Below are 27775 nucleotides of genomic sequence, written 5' to 3'. Positions count from 1 at the left end.
TTTTCTAGTAATGATATGATTTTTATTAGGATGAGTTTTAGAGGTCCAAGTAGGTTAATACACCCAGAAAATTAAAAGAGTAGGATCTGCAAAGCCTTCATACAAACAAAACAGTCAAGACAGACCAGAAATGCACAGTGAACATTTCGAAATAAGGTGTGCTGTGATCTTCACTAATACAGATGTTCTCGGACATAATTGGCTATGTACTTGACTGCAAGCATTGTCTCCTCACAGGTTTGGCCGATCTGGGACTCAGGAAGGAGAAAGCCATACGTGCCTGTATCCCGGAGTTCAAAAGTGAAGGAATATTTGATCCCTTGATCATAAGCCCAGTCATCAGAACCCCCAGCAGCAAGATCTGAAATGAGAAAACAGCAGGGGAAAAGAAATCAGCAGCTTTTCTCTCTAAACTACAAATTCTTTTTTTTTTTTTTTTTTGGTTTTTTCGAGACAAGGTTTCTCTGGCTTTGGAGGCTGTCCTAGAACTCACTCTGTAGACCAGGCTGGCCTTGAACTCACAGAGATCCGCCTGTCTCTGCCTCCCGAGTGCTGGGATTAAAGGCGTGCGCCACCAACGCCCGGCCAAATTCTTCACTGTGAAAAATACCACGGGTAGGCTAACCAGCTAGTCAACAGAAAAATATTTCAAAAGAAAATCAATCCAATTTTGCCATAAAATTATTTTGTGAGAATGATCTCAGAAAGTATTTTTTGCCTTGGTCTACCTGCTCCCTCTTTTCTTTCCTGCTTCCCTACTCTGTCTCCTTCCTTTCTTTTTATTTAGCACCTATGGAGGGCTTGGCATACAGTAGATACCCAAGAGGTGCATACAGAAAGCAGATGCCTCTGTGGTTTGGCAAGGATATTTATCTCTCTATATATCTATTGAGTAAAAAAAATATTCATTTAAAAATCACTGTGAAGCAAAGTTACAAGCTTTAAATTCTGAGAAAAGAAAGGCAGTGGGAAGCATTTGTTCCTTTCCAGACATGTGGTTTCTTTGCAAAGTTCTGAACCCAAAACTCACAGATGGTTGTCGCTCCTGGGCCATACGTGTACTTGGTACCATACAGAGAGGCAAGTTGCTTGGCTGCAGCTTTCACCACAGCATTCTGAAGAAGAAGCATCAGGAATTGAATAAGTGAAAGCAACCATGTCAAACAAACACACACCCTGTACACTTGTTTTAAAGTAAATGATATTTATGCCACATTTAGGTTAATATTTTATATTTTTTCAACGTCTGTTTCAATTTTTTCATCTTAGTAATACTAAAGTCACAAACAAATCTTGTGAAAGGATGTCTTCCCCAATGCAAAGCAAACCCAGGAAGTCTTTATGCTATGGCAAAGGTTGTTGATGTCATTGCACAGGAGCAAAGCATATCTGAGAAGGCAAACAAAGCAGCCAGGACTTGACAGTGTGGTAGGTAGAAAGCCAACACTGAGTTATTACAGGATGGTGTGAATTAGGGCTAGAGTACTAACAGGCGAGCACACAAATGTACAGAGCACAGAAAATGTAGCTGCCTTCTAGAATCAGTTTCTGTGTGTGAGACTGACATTAGCTTCAAAGGGCTGTTCTTTTATTGTTGCCACTATTAAAGGAACATTAGTTTGTGCCTCAGCCTCTGCTGTCCCTGTCCGCAGCTGTTGTCTCATATGGACCTTTATCTCCCCACAATCATTTTTAGGGTTACCTCGTCATGTGTCTTCAATGGCCCCAACTTCCTCTTTTGGCAAAAGACTCACTGAACACACCCCAGAGATCCTAAATGCCCCTGTGCACCCCTCTCTTTCCGGTTGACTTTAGGTATTCTTCTTCCTTCACTGGGATGCTCTTCCTCCTCTCTGTTTAAACAGAGAGTTTCTGTCATCTGTCAGGTTTACTTTCACGTTATCTGCTTTGTGAATTTAACCCTCACTTTCTTTAAGAGCAACGTTCTCTATTTTGCAGCAGCTCCCATCTATCAGAGCTCCTTGAGCCCGTTGAAACCAGTTATCCTGGCATCTATTATTCGTGTTAGTTCTCTGGAGGATTTGTGGCTACTCTTTTTAAGAAGATATTTGTTCTTTGTTCTCTTTCCATAGAGAGTTTTGAACTTAAGACTCTCATGCCTTGGTTAAGGTATTCATCTCTATCTCCAGCAGGCCACTCAGTACACACTGATTGAGTGAGTCCTGTGCTCAGAGTCATTATAAATGGGTCAGGTCTGGTTGGGTTTGATAGCATAGAGTTTTTCAACTTGGACTGTGACCTCCTGAGCGGAGACTGAGGATGGAATGGGAGTGGCAGTGATGTCGTGTATTTATGGTTGACAGACTGTTATATTTAGATGCTGAAGTTGATTACAAAGGAAGAAATCTGCACCCTTTCTCTGATTCCATTTTAAGCCAACAGACAGAAAAAAAAATCAGAATAAACATTAATCAGCTAAAATATTGTTTTAAATTCCAATTATCTTAACAAAATCCCCATGCAATCAGTATAGGTTTTTTTCTTTTGGAAAGTTCAAATAATTTCACCAATATTATTCATTTATCTTTCCAATATCATCTGTGTACATTTTACCCCCACAGAATTTTCCAGCAGAATGGAATGCCATGTGGAGTAGCACATTCAGTGGGAATGTTCCAAATAAGCTGAATACCTAGTCCCTGTTGAGAACTATAGTTCTAGCATTTGTCATAGTGTCAGGTAACTACAAGCCATACATATGGAAATGTATGTAAGTATGCATGTATGCATGTGGGATCAGGAAGCCAGAAGAACCAAGAAACAACACAGAAGATTATAGAGTCCACAACTCAAAACTTGTTAATGACACTTTCACTGAAACTTGCCCTTTGAGGAACAGGGATTAAAACAATTACTAATGTGTATATAAACTTTATACTTCATAAAGAGTTCTTCTTAAGAGCCAGAAGCAAAATGCAGAGAGACTAAAAGAACATGCCCAAGGGTATGTAGCCAGTTGTGACCAGCTTGAGCTATGCCATTCTTTCAACTTACTCCAAAAGGAGTGTTGTTTTACTGATTGCAAGAACAAGAGGAAGTTTGATATACACACCCTAGAAAAAGCTTTGCTGTTTCGCTGCCAAACAAGGCCTGTATCAATCATTAGCTATGAATTTCTTCCCATATCTTACACAGATTCATCTTTGTTCTCTTAATGTTAAGAGAGCCTAGAGCAAAAGACCAAGTCTGAAATGCCACATGTAGCTCAAAACCTGCAAGACAAAAGAAAAAGTAGCACACTGTTCACTGGGCCCCAGGCTGTTGGGGCCTGGTGGGATGACTAAGCAGACAGAGCTCTTCTCCAACAACCTCTGTTCAAGGCAACTCAGACTCAAAAATCCTCTGCCTATGACCCTCACTCCAATTCCCTGCACACTACCGGAGCTGGGCTAACTATCCAGAGTCCATCATTACAGTGTAAAAAACAAGAGCCTCCAACCAAGCCTGAGGTATGAAATAATTCTAAGAAATTGACCAAAGTTTAACTGTCCTTGTTGGCAGACACATGAGATAATGGGAGCCTCAAGTTATCTCTAACGCTGGTTTCCTCCCTCATGTCCTGTGATAATCTTAACTTATACCATGGGACCAACAGGAAACGTTACTTTTGCAATTTTGGTGCATAATGAGATCTCAAGCTTCAAACAGGCCCAAGGAGAAGGCATTTGGAACTGGGAAATCCCTGATTCTGAGGAACAGAGGGATTACCTGACAGTGTGAAAAAAGGAAAGGAGTCACAGAAACAGCTGGTATAGGACAGCTGGGCTGCTGCTTCCCGAGAGCCCAGGAGCAATGTGGGGCAGAGGATGCTGCCACTGTCATGGAGCAACTTTCCCTTGGCTTGACCCACACTTTGATGTTCAAGGAAAAAGCAAAGTGTGAGTCAGTTGAATTTGTACTCCAGAAGGTTTTTGTTTTCATAAAAAAGGTGTTTCTCCCAAATACATTTTAAAAATAAATACTGTATAACATAGGAAAGGAGCAACCTTTGGCAGCTGAGATTTACAGAACACCATGTGTTGTTTTTGAGGAAGATATAAGATCCCATGGAAGTCAAGAGCCTTTGACCAGAAATGTGAGTCTGTTCTTACTTTTGTGTAGAGCACTTCTTCAACCTCTGCCCTCCTGGTATGCAGCTGGATCACTGTGTGTGTATGTGTATATGTGTATGCGTGTTGTAGGTAGGTTTTCTGGTACACTGCAGTATGTTTATCAGCATTCTCTGTCCTCTACCATAAGATGTCAGTAAACTCCTGTAGTATATCAATCAAAATGTCTCACAGACATTATCTTGATAGGAGTGGGTAGCAAAACTAGTTCAAAGTGAGTAAAAGATACACTTATGTCTGATAAGTTTAGGAGAAAAGTTTAAAAAAAAAGACAGGATTTGAAGGTGTGTCTACTGATGATATAACAGAATGCCTTCAGCACTTTCACACCCAAAATATCATTTTACCAGCAGGATTGATAGATGTAGCAAAAATATAGACTCCCAGGTAAATATAAATTTCAAATAAACTAAGGACATTGCTCTAGGATGAGTCTACCTCATGAAGGATTTGAGACACATTTATAGTAAAAATTAGTTGTTTTATGGAAATCCAAATTAAACAGGGAGGCATGTAACAGACCTGGCTAGTATTTACCACATCTCTAGCTCCAGGGCTTACTGTGACATAGGCTTCAATTCTGACATCCAGGGTTTCCCACAAGATGCCCAAGTTTACCACCCACCCTTTTCTGTCAAGAGCACTCCTTAAGCCTGCTGTTTAGTCTGTCTTTTGTTGGTTTTACTCTATGCTTTCAATGCTCCACTCCTTCCCTGTCCATCTGAATCATGTCTATTCTTTAATTCTTAGAAAATATATCATATCCCTTTTGTTCTCCTGTTTTTCCTCTTCCTCATTCTTTGTTTTCTACTTAACCCTGCCTGTCCTAGCACTCACTGGGTAGATCAGGCTGGCTGTAAATTCACAGAAATCAGCCTGCCTCTACTGCCTTAGTGCTGGTATTAAAGGCATGCGCCACTCCTACCTCTCCTTTCCTACCGAACGTATAACACTTGTTGCCATTTCCTTCTCATGAGTCCCTACAAGTGTGCATAACTAAATTCCCAGCTATGTATTTCATGGATTTCTGCCTCTGAATTTCATTAAGACTCTAAGTTCTCAAATGGCAGGGGACTTAATTGAAGGAAACTTAGTGTGAATTCAGTGCAACTTTTGTTAATTCATATACTATCAGCCCAGGAGGAAAATTTTATCAAGCCAAGAGGTCCCTGAAATTTGTAATACTATATCTTCAACAAGCTTCTTTGTTAAAAGATACTTTATGGTTTCATTTAAAACTTTTTGGGTAGTTTTTTTTGTTTGTTTTGAAATGAGAGATTCTGAGAAAATAACTCTACTCATTTTAGTTGTTAGTAGCCTCTGGACTGTGGGATTATGGCCTTGCTAAGTCTAGTTGTTAGGCAGGGACGTTGTGTCAGCCATGATGTGCATATGCATAACACTATAGTTGTCTAATTTGTAATTAATATTCGTTCCCTTTGAACCTTTACATTCATCTATAAATGTAACCTTATGTTGTATTCACATGCTTGAATAAAGTGACAGAATGTTTTTTTTCTTTTTGAGACAAAAGTCTCATTATATAGTCCTGGTTGTCCTGAAACTTGCTATTTAGAAGAGGATAGTCTTGAACTCATAGATATCTGCTGACTTCTGCTTCCTGAGTGCTGGGATTAAAGGTGTGTGCCACCAGGATCAGTTTCAGAGGATTTTATTTTTGTAGCACATTAATTGAAAATGTAATGAAGAGGCAGTGAGTGGCATGCCACTGAATTGGAAGGTGTTTTTAATCTGTGGTCACATTTAATAGTTTTTCAGAAGACAGTTATTTTTTTCTGGTTATTGTCATCCTTCTTCTTTTGGATAATGAATAAATACTTATGAAAAGAGTAGTCCAGGATCTAAGATTGTACCCTGAGAAGTCAGTGCTCTCAGACAGTCTTAGTAAATTCTTTGTGATATCCATGAACAGAGGTAGTTACAAGTGGAATCCAAAACCTTTCTCATGGATTTCCTCAAAAAATGTTTATGGTGTACCAAGTAGAATGCATAGAAATATATGGGTCTTAAACTGGTCAGTGGAATTGAATTGAAGACCCAGATATAAATTCACACACCTATGAATACCTGATTTTTTGTAAAGAACCCAGAATTACACATGAGAAAAAAGATAACATCTCCAACAAATGGTGCTGGTCAAATAGGGTGGGTGCATGTAGAAAAATACAAGTAGATCCATACTCATAGTCCTGCACAGTGCTCAACTCCTTCATCAAAGACCTCAACATAAAATCAGATACATTGAATCTGATAGAAGAAAGAAGGGAGAATAGCCTTAAACTCATTGGCACAGGAAAAGACGCCCTGAACAGAACAGATAGCACAGGAACTAAGATGGGCAATTAATAAATAGGACCTCATGAAACTCAACAGTTTCTGCATGTCAAAGGACATTGTTAACAGGACAGAATGGCAGCCTGTAGAATGGGAAAAGATTTTATCAACTGATAGAGGGCTAATATATAAATTATATAAAGAACCCAAAAAAACTAAATATCATGAAAACACACCAATTAAAAAATGGGATACAGATCTAAACAGAATTCTCAATACCAGAAATTCAAATGACTGAGAAGCATTTAAAGAATTGTTCAACATTCTTAGCTATCAGGAAACTACTTTGAGATTTCATCTTATACCTGTCAAAATGACTAAGATAAAAAATGTAGAAAAAGGAGAATACTCATCAATTGTTGGTGGGAATGCAAACTTGTACAGCCACTTTGGAAATCAATATGGAAATTCCTCAGTAAGATGAGGATCAATCTTCTTCAAGATCCATTTATACTACTCCTGGACATACACTCAAATGATGCTTCATTCTACCAAAAAGACATTGCTCAACCATGTTTATTGTTGCTCTCTTCATAATAGCCAGAAATTGGAAACAATCTAGAAGTCCCTCAACAGAAGGGATAAAGAAAATGTGGTATATTACACAATGGATTATTACTCAGTCATTAAAAGAATCGACATCATGAAATTCAAAGGCAAATGTATGGAACTAGAAAAAAATCATTCTGAGACCCACAAAGACACATGTGGTATGAATTTGATTATTTGTGGATATTAGCTGTTAATTTAGTGAAAACCAAGGACCACAGAGGTTAAGTGTAAAGTAAGGTCCTAGAGAGGGACAGAGAGATTACCTAAGGAAAGGGAATAGAATAGATAGTTAGGGATGGATGGTGGAGGAGCTGGAATGGGAAGATCAAATGGAGAAGAGAAATGGAGAGAGAAATGATCCAAGGGATATGGGAAGAGATAGCTAAAATTAAGGGCCATTTGAGAGGTAATATGAAAACCTAATACAGTAGCCACATATGATCTAACTGAAAAACCAAATAAAGGGGGATATAGCATACCAACTGGCCAACTCTTTTCACCAAACAAAGCTTCTAGTACTGGAATTGGGTTATATATAATTGAGCTGTTGGGTCCCATGGTTTGGATGAAAATAACCCCAATATTCTCATAGGGAGTGGTGCTAATTGACAATTAGAAGGTATGGCTTCTTGGAATAGGTATGGTCTTGTTGGGGGAAATGTCTTACTGGGGATGGGCTTTGGGGTTTCAAATGCTCTAACAAAGATGCATGGGAATTTCTAAACCACCCAGGCTATTGCCAAGACAATAAGTTGCTCTCTACAAACTGACAGCAGGTTCCCATTTCTGAAGACAATACCTACACAACTCATTGAACATCCAGAAGTTGAGCTGGTGCCTACGAAGAGCCTTCATCCCTAGGTTTTCATATTTTTTGTACAGGAAGATGCTCTGCACACTACCCAAAGAGAAATGCAAACACCAAGCCTGCCCCAAACCCTTTGATCTAAAATGATGTCCTGCATAAAAAATATGCTAAGGCAATGTTGGCACAAAGCTTGTGTGAGTAACTAACTAATATCTAATTTCACTTAAGCCCACTCCACAACATAACACTCATACCCAATACTGCTTTGGTGATCAAGAACTAGGGTAAGACCAAATACTACTGCTATAAAAAAGTAGCAATAAAATGATCCCTAATGATATTCTGTTATACTCATGGATCAGTGGCTTGCTCAGCCATCACCAGAGAAGCTTCCTTTGGCAGCAGCTGGAACAAACACAGAGACCCACAGATAGACATTATTCAGAGAGTGAGACATCTTGAAATTTTCAGCTCTACACAGCTCTTCTGCAATCCACCCTCACTTCTTCCCCAGAACTCAGGGAACCCCGAGAAAGAGGAGGCAGAAAGAGTGTAAGAGCCAGAATGGATGGAGAACACCAAGAGACAAGCCCCTCTAAATGAAAATGATCAACGCTCATATGAACTCAGACTGAAGCAGCATGAGCAGTGCCAGCACAGGACTGTGCCAGGCCCTCTGTATATATCACACCTTCCAGTTTAGTGTTTTTATGGAACCCCTGTATGTGTAAACAAATAAATCTGATGTTTGCGTCATATCTTGGGCTCTTTTCCTTCTGTTGGTTTATCTTGTCTAATTCCTATAAGACAGTTTTAAAAATTATTTTTTATTTTGTTATATTTTAATTATTCCTTAGAAGTTTTTTTAAATTCGAGGCAGAAAGGGAGCAGATCTGGGTGATGAGAAGTGGGGAGGAACTGGGTGAAGTAGAGGGAGGTAAAACATAATAAGGATACACTATGCAAGAAAAGAATCTATTTTCAATAAAAGGGAAAAATGAGTTTTTGGAAATTGTGGCAAGCTAAGGAATTTTCCAATGGCCACTATCTCTAGGATCAGGGTTACCTCTACTAATAGTGACACCTTATTTAAGTGTTCATGTCTAGACTGGAAAATGAGGAGCAGACCAGAGAATTCCTAAGATTATTTTATAGTTTCTAATGCAGTAAGGTCCTTGTGTCCTGGATTGGCAGTACTGGATTCACTATGTGCTATTCTGGCTCAGTGTATGGGGTGTGACAATGTACTTAGCCGGTATTCTTCTAGCTTCCTGCTTTTCAAATTGAATTGGTGTGTTATTATTTATTGTTGTTAACTAGCCTGTGTGTGTCAACCAAAGATTGGGATATTTTTCACAACTGGCAAATGCAGCCATATGGCTAGGACTGGAGGGATCTTCTACTATGTCTCACCGTTTTTATTTCCTCTGACCATAAATACTTCCTTGTCCTTTAGAATTTTAAAATTTCAAGAATCATTTTTGAGCCTTAAAATTCCATTTGAAGATAAAATAACATTATATTAGGAAGTTACGCTGAGGGATTGAATTGTTTATGAAGCCAGAGGAAATCATGACCACTTCGTGGCCACTTTAAAAAAATGTGTGTGTGTGTCCCTAATTCAAGCACTCTAAATCTTATCATACTCTCTTACGTCATTGTTCTCAACTTCTGATAGCCAGCTTAAAAAATTAATGCACACACACACACACACACACACATTGCTTGAAGGATTTAAACGTGCTTTTAAAATATATATATACACATTGATGTGTGATACTTGTATGAACTCATCATAGTTAATTACTCACATGATTATATCTTGATCATTGATATTTTGAGCCCAAGATATTTAACTTTTAAAAATTGTTCCCTATATTTAGAATTCCTCAGTCACGTTATTTGATTACCGAATGATTTATTACTGTTTTATCTGGTCAAGCAATGGAACAATTTTAAGACCTCACAGATGAAGCTGTTATCTACTAAATGTTACAACTTCTAAACACCATCTGCCACATTCTGCTTGTGCAAAATCTAGATGGAGCCACTTAACACTGACAAAAATAGGGTGTGCCATCAAGGACTTTGTCGAATATGTCCAATACAACTGAAATAATCCTTTATTCAGTGCTGTGGTTTGAAAACGACATGCCCTCCATCCGGTCATGTGCTTGAACACTCAGTCTCCAGCTGATGGCACTGTTTGATCTTTGGGAGGGAGAGTCTTACTAGATGGAACATCTCACTGGTGGTCTTGTGGCTGTGGAGCCTGGCTCCACTTCTGCTCTTTGTCTCTGTTTTCCATGTGTGGATGGAATGGACCTCTCTACTCCCTGACAGTGAGAGCAGCCTCATTCTCCTGTCCTGCCTTCCATGCCTACCACGATGGACTTTATCTCCTCTGGAACCATCAGACAAAATAAGTCTCTTTTCTCCTAGCTTGCCCTTTGTCAGAGTAGTTTATCACAGCCATAGAACAGTAATGAATAAATCACTATTGAGGTAAAGATAAATGGAACTACTGTTATTTTGAATATTAGTAAATAAATCACGTTCATAGGAGATTGTTCCCTGTATCAAAATTCCATTTCTTTCATTCAATTTATTCAGAACATTCTATTCCTTAACATATAATATACATACATACATACATACATACATACACATAACACACACACACACACACACACACACACACACACGTTATTCCTTAAACATCAGGGAACTTCCAGAAATTGTTCTGACAACTTCTTTCAGATTTAAAATAAAAAGTTTGGATTCTGAAATAGTCTCTCTCCCATTGCACACACTCACCAATTCCTGGTGGTTCGCAGGCAGCTTATTTGCATAGGAGTAAGGGTAGAGCAGCAGCTGCGAGTATGAGTGAATCGTCAGGTAAGCCTTGATAGAGGAGAGGTTCTTGCGGATGAAATCTGCCAGGGCCTTGGTCTCCTTTTCAGATTCTGCGGCTGGTCCACAGTAAGTGTCAGAACAGGGACTTCGAGAAGCTCCCACTTCTGCAAAAGTGTATATTTCTATTAGTGGCCAGTGATCACCTACTGAAGTCTCATAGTAGTTGTTAGGTGTTTCAGATTTCCAAATTAGGAAGGTAAATAACATAAAGCATTTTCTCAGGATTCTTTAATAATTCCTTTTGGTTTCTTATCTGCCTGCCAACTAAGTATCTGTCTGTCATCTATTTATCTATCTATGCATACATTAGGATGGTATGTTTTTAAGCTGGTACAATAAGAAATTACACATGAAATCACTAATATCTTTCTATTATAGACCTATTTAACATCAGTATTTATGAAGACAAGTAGTATCCCTGTGTTATGACTATACTTTAGTCTGTACTGTATATATGTATACAGTATAGACAGTATAGACAAAATAATAGGGTGGAATACTTAATAATATTAATGCAAACAATCCTGTTACTTTGATCATTTAATTGCATCACAATTTTCTTTAAATGATATTTTTAAATACCTGTGTCTAAATGACTGTTAGTTTGATTCTATAAATACATTTCTCACATTATTGGATTGTGTTAACATAGCTGGCAATACAACACAGAACTTTGCTCCATATATCTTAATCAAATGAATCAATAAACTATTTTCTGTGCTTTGAGAAAAACAAAAAACTTTGCAGTTTTTCTTGTTTTGAATATTGACTTATTGTTTTCTTATGCTACTTTACTTCTAGTGCTTTTTAGTGCTGCCTGCAAAGTGGTTAGACAGACAGATACTTACCACACCAACCAGCATTAAAATTTCTGTTAGGGTCTACACCCACGCAGGAACTTCCGGCCCTAGTAGATCGGGTCTTTCTCCACATTCGACTCTGAAAGTAGATTATATAGTTAGATCAAAAACCACAGGAAGTAACTGGTGTGAATTTCATAAGTCCTTCTGAGTTCTTGTACCTTAGTCCAGGTGTAAACATAGCCGTCAATGTTTACCACAGGCAGAACATAAACGTCCAATTCATCAAGAAGCTTTGTTATTTGGGTGTCTTGTCCATAGGTGCGGACAGCCTGTATGTGAATAACAATGTGGGATTTCATGGGATGGAAGGGATGATGTTATCAAAATTTACATGACCTGGATGCAGGGCTCTCTGTCTCCCTGGCTAACCTACATTTAAACTTAACCTTTCCCTGGGCTTTCTTGGATAAGGCAGTGAAAATTAATTCAGAAGTCCTTTGAACAAAAGAAAATAGGTTTCATTTGATAAATTATTCTATTTTAAAAGCATATCAACATAAGATTTTATATTTTAAAATCAAGAACAGATAAGCAATTTAAAAAGACCTATAACCACTAATGAAATAGAAGCAGTCATCAAAAGTCTCCCAACCAAAAAAAGGCCAGGGCCAGATTGTTTCAGTGCAGAATTCTACCAGAAATTCAAAGAAGCGATAATACCCATCCTCCTCAAATTGTTCTACACAATAGAAACAGAAGGGTCATTGCCATAACTCTTTTTACTAGGCTACAATTACCTTGGTTCCCAAACCACACAAAGACACGATTAAGAAATAGAGTTAGAGGATAGCTATGGAAATAGTGCAGGAAGTCCCACAGATTCTTCATCTAGAGTTCCCTAATGTATCTCCTTAGAGTTTTGTGGACTGATTTTCTACCCTTCTGAGGTTTACTGAAATCATTATTACTATGATATTCTAAAGGAGATTTTATTCATTATTTCGCATATACTGATTGGAACTCTCATGTAAAAAATGGTTATTCTTTCTTTATGAAGTATCCAACATGAATGCATGGACATTTGAAAACTTCAGCATTTTAGCTTATCAGGAGACAATGGTCAGGCAGGTGATTTTGCCATACTGATCAATTTTTTTTCTCTTTTTTTTTATTCTTTTTTTTTTAAATTTAGATAAGAAACAAGGTTGCTTCACAAGTCAGTTCCAGGTCCCTCTCCCTTTCCCTCCCCTCCTCCCGTGCCCTCCCCCCATCCCCCCCGTTATCCCCTCGTTCCCCCAGGGAGGGTGAGGCCCTCCATGGGGGTGTCCATAGTCTGTCATTTCATATAGGGCAGGGCCTAGACCCTTCCCCAAGAGTTCAGGGTGAGAGTGCACCTCACATTGTTCTATGGGAGTCTAAAGTCCGTGTGTATACTTGGGATGGGTACTGATCTGCTGCCCAAGGCTCAATAGATTACCTAGGCCTCCTCACTGACACCCAGATTCAGGGGGTCTTTTAAAATGACAAATCACCATTTTAGCTATCAGCAGGAGAGAAAGCACAATTTAGTGAAATTGAAATAAACCCATTTTTCTAAGTTAAAAATGCATATCTTACAAAAGTCTGCTGACACATATTAAAACTAATTTCCCTCAATAGAAACTGGGAATTGTGGCCTTTGTGTGTGTTTATGTGTGATTTACATTCCCATGTCATTAGATTATAAAGGAATTAATTGGAATTATTACTTTCTACTTTTTTTGTCAAAAATACTTTTGTGGACACACCTCTCTTACAAACCACTGACAGAATGCAGGGGAAATCCACTCTCTTGCATGGAAACCACAGTCAATGAAGATGGCAGGCTTATTTGATTTAGCTTTGCCAACCTATTATGAACAAAAAGAAAAGGAGAAATGTTATTCACCACATGACACTCAGGAATTAACATCCACTCCCTTTGGACTCAATAGGTGAAAACTAACGACACTCAAAACTGTTCTTGTCTCTGAGCAATCTCTGTGTTTAAGCTGAAAGCTTGCACTATTGTTAGGCTTATCAAGCCTACATTACCACAAGAAGCTTGATTACCCCACTCAACTATGTACTTGTAGCACTTATTCTCAGCTACTGTTATTAGGTGATGTGGCTATAAAATTCAGATGACTAATCATAAGTAGTTATGATTGTTGCTAATTTTATGAAAAATTTTCTTTTCTCCACTTACTTCTCATCTTTTCATTTTGCCACTGGATTTGCAGGACAAAAGTGGCATTGAGGATGAAGGAAACAAACTGTGATGTTCATTATAATGTGGTCTATAAATGAGAATAGCCTGACAGATGACTTCCAACAGCAGCTTGCAACCTGCAAATAAACTTGGAAATCTCTTCTGGGAGAGGAGAATTTCATCACTTATATTGCTTCCAGGGATGTGGTAAAATTTATGACATCTCTCATTTTACTGGATTTTCCTTCTGAATCAATCAAAAGTAATTATGTGAAAATGCACATAGAACAAAGAATCCAAGGAGTCTGAGCTATAGAGATTTTTTCTTTTAGATAAACATGCCTATGAAGTAGATGCCAGTGAATCAGAATTCAGCGACTTAAACCACTCAAATTATGTTTTAAAACTGTTACCTTGAGGAGATGTATGTTACGCCCTTCAAATGTGGTACCAATGGTGCTCCGAGAGATGAGTTGTGGATTCTCACTGGCAATTTGTTTAATCCAAGCCTCTATCTACCAAAGGGAATCATTCTTGGATTAATGTGAAATTGTTAGTTCAACCTCCAAGCCCCCGAAAAAGTATCAGATTCAGGGGCACCCCATACCTTTTCCCAGTTGTTGTACTTGGTGTAACTGTGTCCAGTTGCACGGGTGTGGCTATCAAACTGGGCATCCATAACATTTCTCACGTTGCTTATCAATACCCTGTACGAGTCAAAGTGGGTGTTTTTGAGTATGAACATATTCTCTCCCAGGAAACACACATATAGGCGAGAGCCACAGCTTTAGTAGATGCTCCAGGGCATCTCATTGACTCACACATTGTCTTCTGACTGTCGCTGAGGTTCTCCAAGCTGAGCTACTAAAGGGAGATTTTATTGCCAATCACAGAAAGTGAGACATTGAGGACCCTGAGAAGCAGAGTATGATGGGATTTTACAGGGCCCATACCTCACATACTTTAGTGATCCTAAACACAGAAATGGTTTTCTTTGCTATAGAGACATTTGCCTCAGGGTCATGGGCATCTACACAACAATACACATCCAAGTCATATTTGTTTTGTTTTATTTTTTAAACCTCAAGAATTTCCCTGATTTTAGCACTGAAAGCCCCATATCCCTACCTACTCACTACCACTATTGTAATGTGAGGGTCACTGAAGGCCAATCTACAGAATTTTAGGAAAACAACTTACTGCTAAAAATTCAAAAATATTATAGCATTAAATATTTATTAGGTAAAAGGACACTGAGTTTAAAGAACTAGTGTCTTCTTTGATGTTTGGCTGACCTGATAATCTAATAACAGTTTTTTAGCAAGGCAATACTAAAACTAGAGGGACAGAATCCTTGAGACCTGTTTATTCCTATAAATTCAATTGAAAATTCTTACATTAGATGCACATGTATATGTGTATGAATGTGTGCATGTGTATTTATCTTTATCTTCCATTATTATTTTGGATAGAAAGTGTGCTTGAAAGGGAAAAATGTCTGAGCATTGATGTCCTTAATCTCTTAACATTCCTGAACAAAGTCAGTTTGAAAACTTCTGTTATTTACAGTTAAACTTTCCTGTAAAGGTTTTATCTGACATAAGAGAATTGCAGACACACATCAAAAGTCTTCTTTTTATTCCTTGGACCCAAGGGCACCTATCAGGGATACCCTCTGAACTTTCTATGTAGTACCCCCATTTGGTGAATTTTATGATTTGAGAGAGGATACTCAACACCCTTCAATTTCGAGATGAAATAAAACCCATTGTCCTTCGTCATTTAAACAGATGTCTTCAAAAGTAAAAACTCTTTGTTTAAAAACCTTTATAAAGTAAGAAAACAGAGATACTAAACCTTAAGCTAGAAAAAATTGAGAAAATTACCTTCAAGGATACATTTTTTATTGTTTGTAGTCAATGAAAAAAATGCAAAACAAAAATCTTAAAACCAAAAACCAAGCTACTGATGGAAAAACTTTAAGAAAACAATTCTAATTCAGTATCATCCAATAGCAAGAACAAATCCTGCCAAACACAGATGGAATTCTTGGAATGGAAGAAGGATCCAGTAGAAATGGCAGGTGATGTATACTTTAACTTTTTATTTTCTTAGTGGTTGGGGCTGAGCCCAGGTTCTTGCACACCCAAGGTGAACATATGGTTGAACCTTGTCCCTAGTTCTTTATACATAAGGCGTGCTACAAAATATATAAGTTACGTGACTTCTCACTGGGTATCCAGGGAAAATATATCCTTGGCATTCTACAGCCTTAAGACTTTCAGTAGACATTTCTTATTTAAAGCCATAATCATGGCGCTCGCTAATATTCAGCAAGCAGCGTTGGGTGGAGGCAACAGCAAAGCTCACAATACGTGTAGCTATCCTTTCAGCACAGCCGACCTCAAGTTCAAGTGACTTGGAGAAGACTTAACAACTGCGAAAGGCTTCTGCTGGTGTTCTACCGCAGAAAGAGATACTCTTTTAGATTTCTTACTGTGTTAGTCAACATTTTTATTAATAATACAGACAGTGAAGTATTAAAGAAACAGTTTAAATTAAAGATGATACTCAATAATAAAAATATCCTTTTACACCATGGGAAAGAACATTGGAAGACTTTTATCCTTTAGCAATTTTAGTCAGATCTTAAATTATGGGGCAAATTTTAAAAATCTGTGCACAAAGAAAGGTAAATTGTAGCACTGCACCCTTAAGTTGGGAATTGGATATTGTTGATCACATTGAAATGCAATGCTTACTGATTAGAGGCTGGGGTTCACCTCAAACTATCCCTTGCAGCCTTGTAGTTTGTTGGCTTTATTAGACTTAGAACAAAGAACTACCTAACTGTACCTCAAAATACTATCATAAACAAGTAGCTACTATTGTAAAAGCTTAAAGCATTGCTTCTTAATATAGTAAGAAGCATCATTGTGGCTCTGAAAAATGTAGACACATACACTATATACTTTCTAGTGCCATCTAATTTCCTTTTTTTTGAAAAGTGCAAGGAAATTAGATCACTTTGACTCTCACTAAAGTATAGAACATTGTAGTTGGAAAGCAAAGGGAGACATGTTTCAATTTTACCTCCGCCCTTCTCCTTCCGTGGATAATGGAAAGTGGACTATTAAATCACTACTATGTGACCATTGTCATTCAAAGATACTTGCCTGCACAATTCTTTTCTTAAGATTTTAAAATATTTTATGTGTATGAGTGTCTTGCCTGTATGTATATCTATGTACCGTGTGCATGTTGTGCCCATGAAGGACAGAAGAAAGCATTGTATCCCTTGGAACTGGAGTAACAGATAGTTTTGAGTCATTATCTGGTACTGGAAATTAAATGCTCAGTCTTCTGCAAGAGCAGCCAGTGATCTTAACTGCTGAGCCATCTCTCTAACCCTACACAGTTTTTCAATATGTAGAAAAAAATGGTGGTTCAGTCAATTAGCAGCATTCCATCTCACTCTGATTTGAATTAGGGGAGTGACAACCTTTTGGAACTCTTTAGGAAAGGATCATTCAGAGCACTGCCCACCGAAGGGTTTTGTCATCTTAGCTTCAGACTGGAATCTAAAGGTCAGACCTATCCAATTCTAACTCTTTCTGAATTTAAGGATACAATCTTGGCATTTGGAACTACAATTTATCTTTTTTCATGTACACATTTTGAAATTTGTACCATGATGACTCAAGACATGACTGAAATTGCTGAACGGTACAAGTCATAGTGAAAACTGCGCAATACACTCAACATATACGAACCATATTTTAGTGCAGTCGGCGGTCTCTGTATATGCAAAAACATTTAATTGTAAGTCATTGCCAGTGAGAAACCAGCTGACACAAATTAACCTCTGAAGTAATAACAGTACATAAGGACTGCTTGTGACTCACATAGTTATTGATGGAGTGATCTTCTAGGACTCCTGGGGTCTTGTTTATTATTTGGAAAATCATATGCTTCAATATTCTCAGCAGTGATGCAAACATTAACAAGAAATATTCTGTACTGCACAAGACAACATGCACCCATAAGTGCAATAAATCTGCCACTAGAAAAAAGAAGGGAATCTTCTACTTATGCTGTTTATGAGGACTGATAGGGGCTGGAATCATTTCACTGATATAATAAATGAACAGAATCAAGACATCCTTTTGGTCTCTACTGGCTTAGTTCACAGTCACTGTACCTTGTTTTTCTGCAAGAATTATATAGAAATTCATCTTTAAGGCACCTCAAGCTGAGAATTTAGAAGTGCTTGCTAAACTATAAGAACAAAATATTAGACATGATTCTTAATTTGCAATTTATAAGGTTATATTTTGCTTTCTAAAAGATAGCCTGCTTAAGGTAGCATGTTTATACTTTCTTCAGTAAGAATCAGAAGCTAAGTGAGATAAGGAATGATAATAGAACAAAACCATGCAGTCTTGTGATATCTTTAAAAGGCTATCATATTGGACTGGAGAGATGCTCAGCAGTTGGTAGCAGGCACTTTTCTTCTAGAAGACCTGAGTTTGGTTCCCAGTACCCACATCAGGATGTATACAACAGCCAGTAACTCCAATTCCAGATGATTAGACAGCCTTTTCTGGCCTCTGTAAGCAATGGACTCATGTATACAAATTCACATTCATACACACACACAGACATACATAATCTTTAAAGAAATAAGTCAATATAAAGACAAGTGCATTTTCCCTCTTTGTACAACAGTAAGCCAGAGCAGAACTTGAAATGGTAGTATGATTATAAGTGCAAATTAATAGCATATTGTTCGTTTATTACTGTCATCTTTCCTCATTACATCCTCATCCCCTGTATTATGAAACTGAGGCTTGGGAAACTTAAGCAGATCTTAAAGTCTCATGACAGGAAGTTACAGAGGCAATGATGGGCTCTGGTTTGGTTTCCCTGAAAGCACTTCCTTGATTCCTATGCCACTTCTGATGATGACACAAGTTTTATAGTTGACTTCTGACATGTTCCTTGACCAAGATACTATTTTCTACATTTTAAGATGCAAAAAGACCAACAAAGTAATTTTTGATTCTAAAATAGTGTATATCTTATTTTCTCAAAGCATGATGCAGATTTACATGTGTGATCAGGGATTTCTGGATAAGTATTTGAACATTCTACACTGGAAATCAAGTTCTGTTTGTTCCTTCTTACACCACCCCTGGAAGAAGCGCTCCCTTTCTTTCTGGTAGATACACTGAGCGTGTTCTCTCTTAACTTTAAGCCATAGTATGTCATCTGTTCTCTACCTCGAGTATGGCTTTTCCATGTTGTTGTCTGGTTGACCTCTAAATACCATTCAGTTCTCAACCAAAACCTCATTTCATTGGTCTTCACACCCCCCAGCCATAAATTTCATTCATTCTGCTCAATCCCCAGTGCACTGTTTTTTCTAATAACTATTTTACACCCTCACTTCAAGTTTATCCTCTTCTAATGTGTGTAAAGTCCTAGCCACTCTTTTCTGTATCTAATCAACCAAACACTAAATATCTATTTGGAGGTGTCAGCCAATGGACAACTTTCTCTTCTTTAAAGGGCATTCTCATTTAAATGATGTAGACATAACAATGTAATATTTTGGGAGAGCAATCTAACAGTTTATCCAACTCCTCTCTTGTTATTTAGAGTTTATGCTTCTTTCTTTTGACTCTTTATCACATCTCCTGATACTAGTAGTGGGGTCTTTTAAAAGGGTATGTTATCTCTAGACTTAAACTACAGGAACAGAAGGAACCCTCACTGCCCACAAGAGGTGTGGTTGAACACTCATAGAGAGGAGTTGAGGATAAAACTACATCCAGATGGTAATGGTGTCCATGGCTTGGCCTTGTCTCTCTATATCATTTTTAGAGTAGTAATAGGTCACATATTTGATTGGTTCAAGACCGCAAAACATTTGAATAAAAAAGCCATGAAATCTTAAACTTGTGTCAGCTCTGCCACTACCTCTTTGTGTGGGGAGAGACAAGGGCTTCTTTTCATTTTAGCTGGGTCATTCACAGGCTTAATAAAATAGGAGAGAATTTTGATAGCTATAAAGCATAAACTTACTGATAGTGAAATTCATTCTTCTCTAGAAAGTTCTCCACAGTGTCAACATCTTCTGCTTTAACATGAAAGTCAACTGAAGTGAGCGGCTTCACTTGTGTAGCAGAATCTGGTTTCCAGAAATCAATCTGAATAAAAAGGTATATGAAATAAACATCAATAGTTCAATAACAAATTAGGATTTGAGTGCCCATGATTTCTCTACTCCAAACAATTACCTTAAAACTTAAATCATTCAGGAAATCTCTTCTAAATATCTCCTTTGAATTACTAAGAGCTAACCAGTTATATGTCAATAAAAATGTCTACAATGTTGGGAAGATGGCTTTGTGTTTGCTGCATAAGCATAAAGACCTGAGTTCAAATGCCCAGGACATATGTTACAAACCAAGCTGAGTGTGGTTGCATGTACCAGTGCTTAGTGAGGGCCAGAGAGGAGCAAAGACAGGAAGATTACTTGATGGCTACCTTCCACACTCCAGGTTCAGTGAAAAATCCTGTCATAGGAAATAAGGTAGAGCATGATAGATAAGATATGTATATGTGTGTGTGTGTGTATAGCTATACACACGCACTGCATTATCACATACACAAATATACACTCATGCACAAAAGCAGAGACATATATGCCAAATTAAAACATTGAATAGAAAGAATCATGAAGAACACAATTGTTCCTCACAACACTAATTTATTATAGAATTCTCTAGCTGCCCTTTTTATGTTTTTCAATTTTATGGAACACTTGCTTATTATATTATTATAATCATCTCTATGGTAATGGATAAAGCTGCTGAGTGATAATGAATCCACTAAAGACCAAAAAGGTAGTAGAGAGAAATTGAGCCTCCCTTTACTTAAGCAGACACATTTTAATAATCTTGGAGTTATTTCTGTGAAAGTCACAATAATATGAGTCCAAGAGCATCCTCCTCATGTGTTCTCCAATGTGGCCAGAAACAAAATACTTGTGGGTGTCCTGTAGTATACTGAGATTCCTGCCTTATTCATTAGCTGTTATTGGGCTTATTACATAATGGGCTTCAGGTTGGTGACATAGTAGTGGGTGAATCAAATATGACTTTTGTCTTCTTGGGAGAAACTTTAGAGAACGTTAAGTAGGAAATAATAGTGTGGCTGACATATTTGACTATTCTAATGTTTTTATTTATGGGTATATCATTACACATATCCATTTTTATGGAAACATATCAACTAGGTTCTAATGCTTCTTGTATACATGTTTTCCTATTTCTTCTTTACACTGAGCAGAAGCATGGAAGTCTGAGATCAAATCTGACATTGGGTCTTTCTTTGCCACCGTGTTTCACTAAATACCTGTCTAGATATTTGTGAGCTAGGCTCAGTGTACAAATGTGACTGCTGGTGAGACTTGGTACCATTTCTGGGAAACTTGTAAGGAAAACCAGGCAGATTTGGAGACTGTGCACAAGAAACTGAGGAGGCAAGGTTTTAGGGTGACCAAATTTCTGGTGTACTTGCATGGAATCTAGTAACTCTAGCTGGCTTTGCTGAACTTGAGAACACTGTACTAGTCCAGTGAATGTGGGGGCTATAAAGGATGCGGGGTCAACAGAAGGACATATGATTCCAACAAGAGGGATCCTAGAAGAAGAGTGTGAGTATGGATATAGAAGACAGTTGACGGACTACTTTATATGTAGGTAGCAAAGGATTGGTTAAAGAGTGTAACAGAGAGTTGAAGTAGAGAGGACACAGACTGGAGCTAAAATGATAGTGCTGACAGGTAGGCCACAACAGACACAGAGGAAGCTGGGGTGTAGTGGCAAAGCCAGCACTATAAAGACAAAAGCAATGAAGATAGAAGAGAAAGCCCATTTTTGAAAATTAGATTTAATTTTGTGTTCCTGACATTCCAACATCATCTCAGTTGTAGACACAGGGATTTAACATTGGAGTCCTCAAAGTGTCTGTAGCCAACATTGACAGTGACTGTCTCAGTCATAATTACTGGGACCATTTAGTGTGCTCAGGACCCCACTTCCAAGAGGTATATCGTTTCTCTTGAGGCACTTTTCTTCAGAACCAGGAAAAGCCAAATATATGCTCCAGGTGGACATGGGGTGCTGCATAAATAACTCTGGGAACTTACTGAACATATGACCCTAGGAAATAACTCTAGGTCTCCAACCCATTAATCTCTTGGGTGGGATAATTTTAAAATATGTGGTTTGTACCATTTCCTGGAGATTCCCTGTGGTTTATGCTTCAATAATCCTTTGTGGCAGTGGTTAAATAGTGCTGCATTGACTATGTTCCCTTCTCTGCATCACCCCTTCCCCATGTCTTCATAGTGCTCACTGAACTTTCAAATGAGCTATTTTTCTTTCAATATTGAACCAGGGTCTGCTCTGGAAGAATATTTATCAAGATGCTAACTGTCTATTCCGAGTAACAAAAGCCTGCATGATGTGTTTGAGGATGATTTCCGCAAGCCTCTCTTTCTGTTAGGAACCTATAAATTACCTTTTCTGATTTCCTCACTTCTTACTCATTCCCCTAGCTCTGACAAATATTGAAACGTTAGATGAGTCTGTGTAACTTTCCTTGAACCTCTGCTATAAGAATGATGGATTCTTCAACAGGGTTACTGTAACGTTTGACAAAACTTGCAGGCCTAATTTGAGGCTGTTCAACATTTTCATTTGTACAGCACAGCATTAGACGGCTTGCCTACTATAGGGAAAGCTCTGAATTGGATCTGATACCAGCCCTGCAAAACAAAGCAAAATACCAAAACATTTCCTTTGACATAGAGAAAATTGGTATGGTTAACAACCACCCCTGTGGAACACTGTAAGGGTGATGCAGACCTGTGGTCCTGGAGACAGACCCATTGCTTCATAGGAACCAGGAAAGCAGGAGGAGCACTGTATCTCCACAGCAACTACCAATCACCAAAGGGCTACAAATGGGAATCTCAAATAATAGCATAAGCAGGGAGGGTATTTCAGGAATAAAGTAACTTGTGAATGAGAAATACGGAAGTGAGGTGAAGTGTATGACCCAAAATATGAGAAACTGAGCTCTATGGGCCAGTGTTATAAAACTAAAATTATAACATTATATTATAGAGCACTGAGAGACAGAGATACACACAGAACATTTGTTGAGTTATAAAGGACTCTCTTTAAGGGGTAATCTTGTGAGATTGTGCGTAACTTGAGTCCTTATTAAATACCATTGTACACTAATACAAAGACAAGACAAAGTAACATATCAATCCAAAATTCAGCCTGGGTATGTTGCTCAGTTGGTACAGTGCTTGTCCAGAAAGAAAGCCCGGGATCTGGTCTCCAGCAGTGCATAATGCTGTACATGACTACAAATGCCTGCAATCTCAGTACTTGGGAGGTGAAAGCAGGAAGATAAGAAATCCAAGCCATCCTTTGCTACATAGTATATTCAAGGCCAGCTTGGCCTACATGAGTCCCTGTCTTTCCTGTTAGATTCTTTGGGAGGTAAGTTTGTCAGACAAAAGCAAAATTACTGATACCGAGGAATCTGAGTTTTCACAAATATGTACAGATTTGTTTCACACTGTGAGTGATTGGGAGTCAGACACCTAGCAGATCTCTCATTTATCTTGAGGACATTTCCCCTCTTGATTGAAAGTAAAGCAGCTTCTGCTGTAGGCCTAATTCAGATAGCAGGAAGGAACATTATGATAGGTCAACAATAAAAGAGATAATGATAATGTTACTTTAGACATAGGGAAAAAACCTTAAAACTCCAGAAAGAGAATCTCAGAAAACCCAGAGAACAGAGTTAGTGTCATTATAAATATCTTGATTGAGAGGACCAATTATAATGTGAGTGTAAGTGGTACAATAAAACCCCCACTCTGCAATTACAGATGACAAGAGAGAGTGCTGATACCGAGGAATCTGAGTTTTCACAAATATGTACAGATTTGTTTCACACTGTGAGTGATTGGGAGTCAGACACCTAGCAGATCTCTCATTTATCTTGAGGACATACTGGCCCAATACATCTCTGATCCTTCAATACACCCAGCTCTTAAAAGGACACGTTCAAAAGCTGGGAGGAAGGACATACTGGCCAAGGATAAATAAAAAGACTAGATGCCCCTTTGATGATCTTATCAGGAAGGCTACATCCCAGAATACACTGCACCCACATGATCACTAAAGAGGATTTAAACCTTTTTGAAAATTTATGTTGGAAATAAAGAAAAACATAAGGAGGAAGCATGGACCTTTCTGTGTGGAGCGAGAGTGGTGTGTGCCACCAGAGCTGCAGGAGAGCTGGCCTATTTGCTTCTCCATTGGCTTCCACCTTTTCCAAGATTTTTCAGTTTCCAAAGAGAACACCAGGGTTCAAGGTAGATGAGAAGAGAAGTGATCACACTGTCACAGAAATTGTATTCAAAAGCTCGCTCCAATAACAGTGCCATCAAATGGTTACACAGTTCTTCCTAATTATTTCCAAGTGGCAAAGTTATATTCATAGCTGAACTCTTGCAACAGCCCTCTAGGGAGACAATATTGCTACCATCGCAAATGAGGTAGGTGAGGTGCAGAGAGGAGCACGAGACTAGCTAGCTAAAATTGGTATGTCTAGAAACTAAACCTGATGAATCTGAGACCAGTCCCAGAAATGGGAGAATCTAGATGACTAAAACAATATGGCGGATAGCATTGCTCACTGGGGAGTGGAGGAGTTCCTTGGGGAATAGATGAAGCAGAAGTGATAGCCACTGGGGCCTGGCATTGATCCAAAAAAGCCACAGAGCCCACTGGAAGCAGATGGACCATGGATGCTCAGAAAAGGAAGAGGGATCCCTGGGAGGCCACATGGGTTGAAGGCCCAGTTAACTTAGTCTGATAATTGGAAGATCCAACTACTAACCCAATAGAATCTTGGTCTCAGAAGTATCTGAGACATATCTGTCCTGATATGCCGTTTTATAAACCAGAAAGCCATACAGTGTTGTCTCTAGATACCATCCCACTTACATAAGGTAATTGGATATACTTATCTTGTAGATGGAATTCTTAATGGGTCTAAGAAATAAAAACCTGGAGTCAGATATATAGGGAAATGCTGAGAGATCAGAGAGAAGGAGCAAGCCACCGCCACATCTTACCATAGCCTTAGCATCTCAGCAGACAAGACAGTGAGTTCCTGTTTCCCTGCTTATATGCTGCTTCTGCCCAGCTACCTCACCTCCTGTCAGTCTGTGCAGACCTCCAGACCTCCATGGTTAGCTAGTAGCAAGCTCCATTCTCTGACCTTCAGACAGGTTTTATTTGTACAAGCAAGCTATCACCACATTATCCTAAGGAGAGAAAGCTGATGAATCACTTTCATTTTTAAAATGTGCTACATGATACATTGGGACTGACGATAACTACATATTGACTAAATGAGCTGTAATGAAGGTCTATTTGTGTGGACCCCCAATTCAATATTTTCCTCATCTATGAGAAACATAAATCAAGAAGACATGCTTGAGGTGCTAGAGAGGTGTCTCAGAGGTGAAGAGCATTCAGAGGACTTGGGTCTGATCCCCAGTATCCACATGGTGTTTCACAACCATCTGTAACTCCAGTCCTAGAGGATCTGATGTCACTCAAAGGATCAGCATTTTGAAAACAGGCCATGACTATAAAGTTTAGCAAAGCAAGTCTAAAATCCTGACATTTTATTAAAAGAAAAACCAATTAAGTAAGCACTGAAAAGAGGAGACAACTTGTTTGAGGGTGATTTGTGTGAGAAGTAAAATGATTATAATTGGACCTAAGTTTAATAGAAATGGAGTGTGTTATAATACCCCTAAGGTGTGAAAAAGTATGTTAGATCACAGTAATAAATGTCTGTTAGGCAATAAAGGCAAGTGATAGACCTGCAGCATATATATCCATCAGGCCCACCGCCAATTCTGAAAGATACATTTTCAAAAAGAAATGGCAAGACTGAACTGTCTTTGGAGGTGATCAGAATGGTCCAGACTCTGTAAGCTAATAAAAGGGGAGACAATAGAAGGGTACAGAAGACAAACATTAGAACTAACTAATATCTGACTCACTTACTTCTAAGGAGTCAAGGTGAAAAGGAAAGCGCCTTCCCTCTTGGTGTACTACAGAAAACCAACAGGGTGGCTTATAAAGTGTTCTTATTGTCCTCAGAAGCAACCACCAATCAAATGGGCAAGCAGAGGTGCTACTTCCTAGGAGGAAATTCCAGATTTGAAAGAAAGGTCAGAGTAGATGACTTTATGTTCTCTTTCAACTCAAAACTCACATTTTATGATTATGGCACTTTTTACATTTCTTCATGCCTGCCTTAAAAGCTGAAACAGGAATATACATAGATGACAGATATATAATAAATAGATGAGTGGATGGATGGATAGACACATGGATGAATGCATGGATGGATGGATGGATGGATGGATGGATGGGCAGACTAACACCTAAGAGCAAGGAGATTGTTTTAGCACTTATACTTAAGGATAAACAGCACTAACCCAGGTGGCACTGTTTGTACTCAGAAGTAGATTGTTGCCATACTATACATATAATCAAAATGTAGATTCTAACTCCGTGGATATTTTTTGAGTAGCATGGTTTTATTTTTTAAGCTAAAAAATAGTATGGAAATCACTTATACATTTTATCATTCCTTTTCTCCCTCAAGTCATATCATTAAGGCACCCAGAATCAAGGTCAGGAAAACTCAAGTTCTGTGATTAGGAATGAAAGAAAATCAAAGGGAAGGATGACACATGGGTTACGGAAATGACAAATTGGACAAATGCCTGTTTTTTCAGTCATTTCCAAATTGGTCGCTTTTCTCCTTTGTCTTGGAAGGGAAGTGACCTGCATGTTAGATGTACTATGACCTTTAAGATAGATTCAGCTCATCTAGCTGTCACTGTCAGCTCTTCTAAAAGGTCATGTGGATTTATAATACTGCAAGGCTTGTTACAATCTAATTTAAGCAACAAAAGAAAGCATGGTGGCATTAAGTATGTTCCAAGTTTTATTTCTTACATCTAAAAAATCCTGCAAGGAATATTTCATGTCAGTGTTCTTTGGTAGAATCAGACTGAATCAGGCTTTAAAGTTAATGTAAAGCAGAGAACTGTCACTTTACCTCCTTGGTGTTGGCCAGCTCCTGAATCAAGTTGACATGGTCTTCATCAGGTACAGTGACACGGAACACTCGATTGCTAAATGGTGAAAATAATGAATAGAAACTTAAATTTCAGCAATGTGTACAAAAGTTAGCAAACTTGCTTTTAAGGAATTACAGACTTACCCTTCAAAGTCCTCCTCAAAAGGATGAGCCAGGGCCACACACACCAGAGCCAGTAGCAGCAACATTGTGTCTGAGTAGGACTCCTGGGCAGCTGGATCCCACCTTTTTATAATCCAGAATGTTCTTTCTGTTCTTCTCCAGATAAAAACGGTACTATCAGACCTTGATTAATAATTTTCCTGGCACAGTTACCTTGGTAGACATATAAAGTCTAAGAAGTTATCTTTCTCAACACCTGTAGAAAGAGCAAATTATCTCACGTTCAATTGGTCTAATTTGCACATTAAACCTAGAATCATTGGGGGGAGGTTTAAGTACAAATCTATGCTGTAGTCTTTTCATTTTCATTTTGAAATGAGATCCACATACAGTAAATCAGATAGATTCAAGTATGCTTAATGAGCTTTGGCAAATGTATACCCCCTAGTAATTAACCTCTCCTAATAATTAACCTCACTGTGGCTTCTTAGGAGGAAGACAGTTAGTAGCTTAAGAAGTTCCATTAGCCCCTTCTCTTGCATTTTTAAAACTTCTTTCAAGAAATTGCTATTGAAGTTTTTTGCCTATT

General features: G+C 38.3%; 1 protein-coding gene across 1 annotated transcript; it reads right to left on the bottom strand.

Annotated features, from left to right (window-relative positions):
- Positions 1 to 27305, bottom strand: Cpb1 (carboxypeptidase B1). Its single transcript, XM_005079665.4, has 11 exons — positions 27208 to 27305; positions 27043 to 27118; positions 19882 to 20006; positions 14402 to 14501; positions 14208 to 14309; positions 13352 to 13453; positions 11783 to 11893; positions 11610 to 11700; positions 10663 to 10865; positions 1031 to 1115; positions 1 to 361 (listed from the first exon to the last, which is right to left on the bottom strand). Exons 1-11 carry the CDS (start codon positions 27270 to 27272, stop codon positions 174 to 176), a joined length of 1248 nt encoding a protein of 415 aa, XP_005079722.1. The 5' UTR covers positions 27273 to 27305; the 3' UTR covers positions 1 to 173.
- Positions 27306 to 27775: the final 470 nt, after the last annotated feature.

Source organism: Mesocricetus auratus, unplaced genomic scaffold, assembly GCF_017639785.1.
Source record: "Mesocricetus auratus isolate SY011 unplaced genomic scaffold, BCM_Maur_2.0 Super-Scaffold_100011, whole genome shotgun sequence".
Classification (NCBI taxonomy): domain Eukaryota; kingdom Metazoa; phylum Chordata; class Mammalia; order Rodentia; family Cricetidae; genus Mesocricetus; species Mesocricetus auratus.
This window is presented reverse-complemented; position numbering and strand designations above follow the sequence as displayed.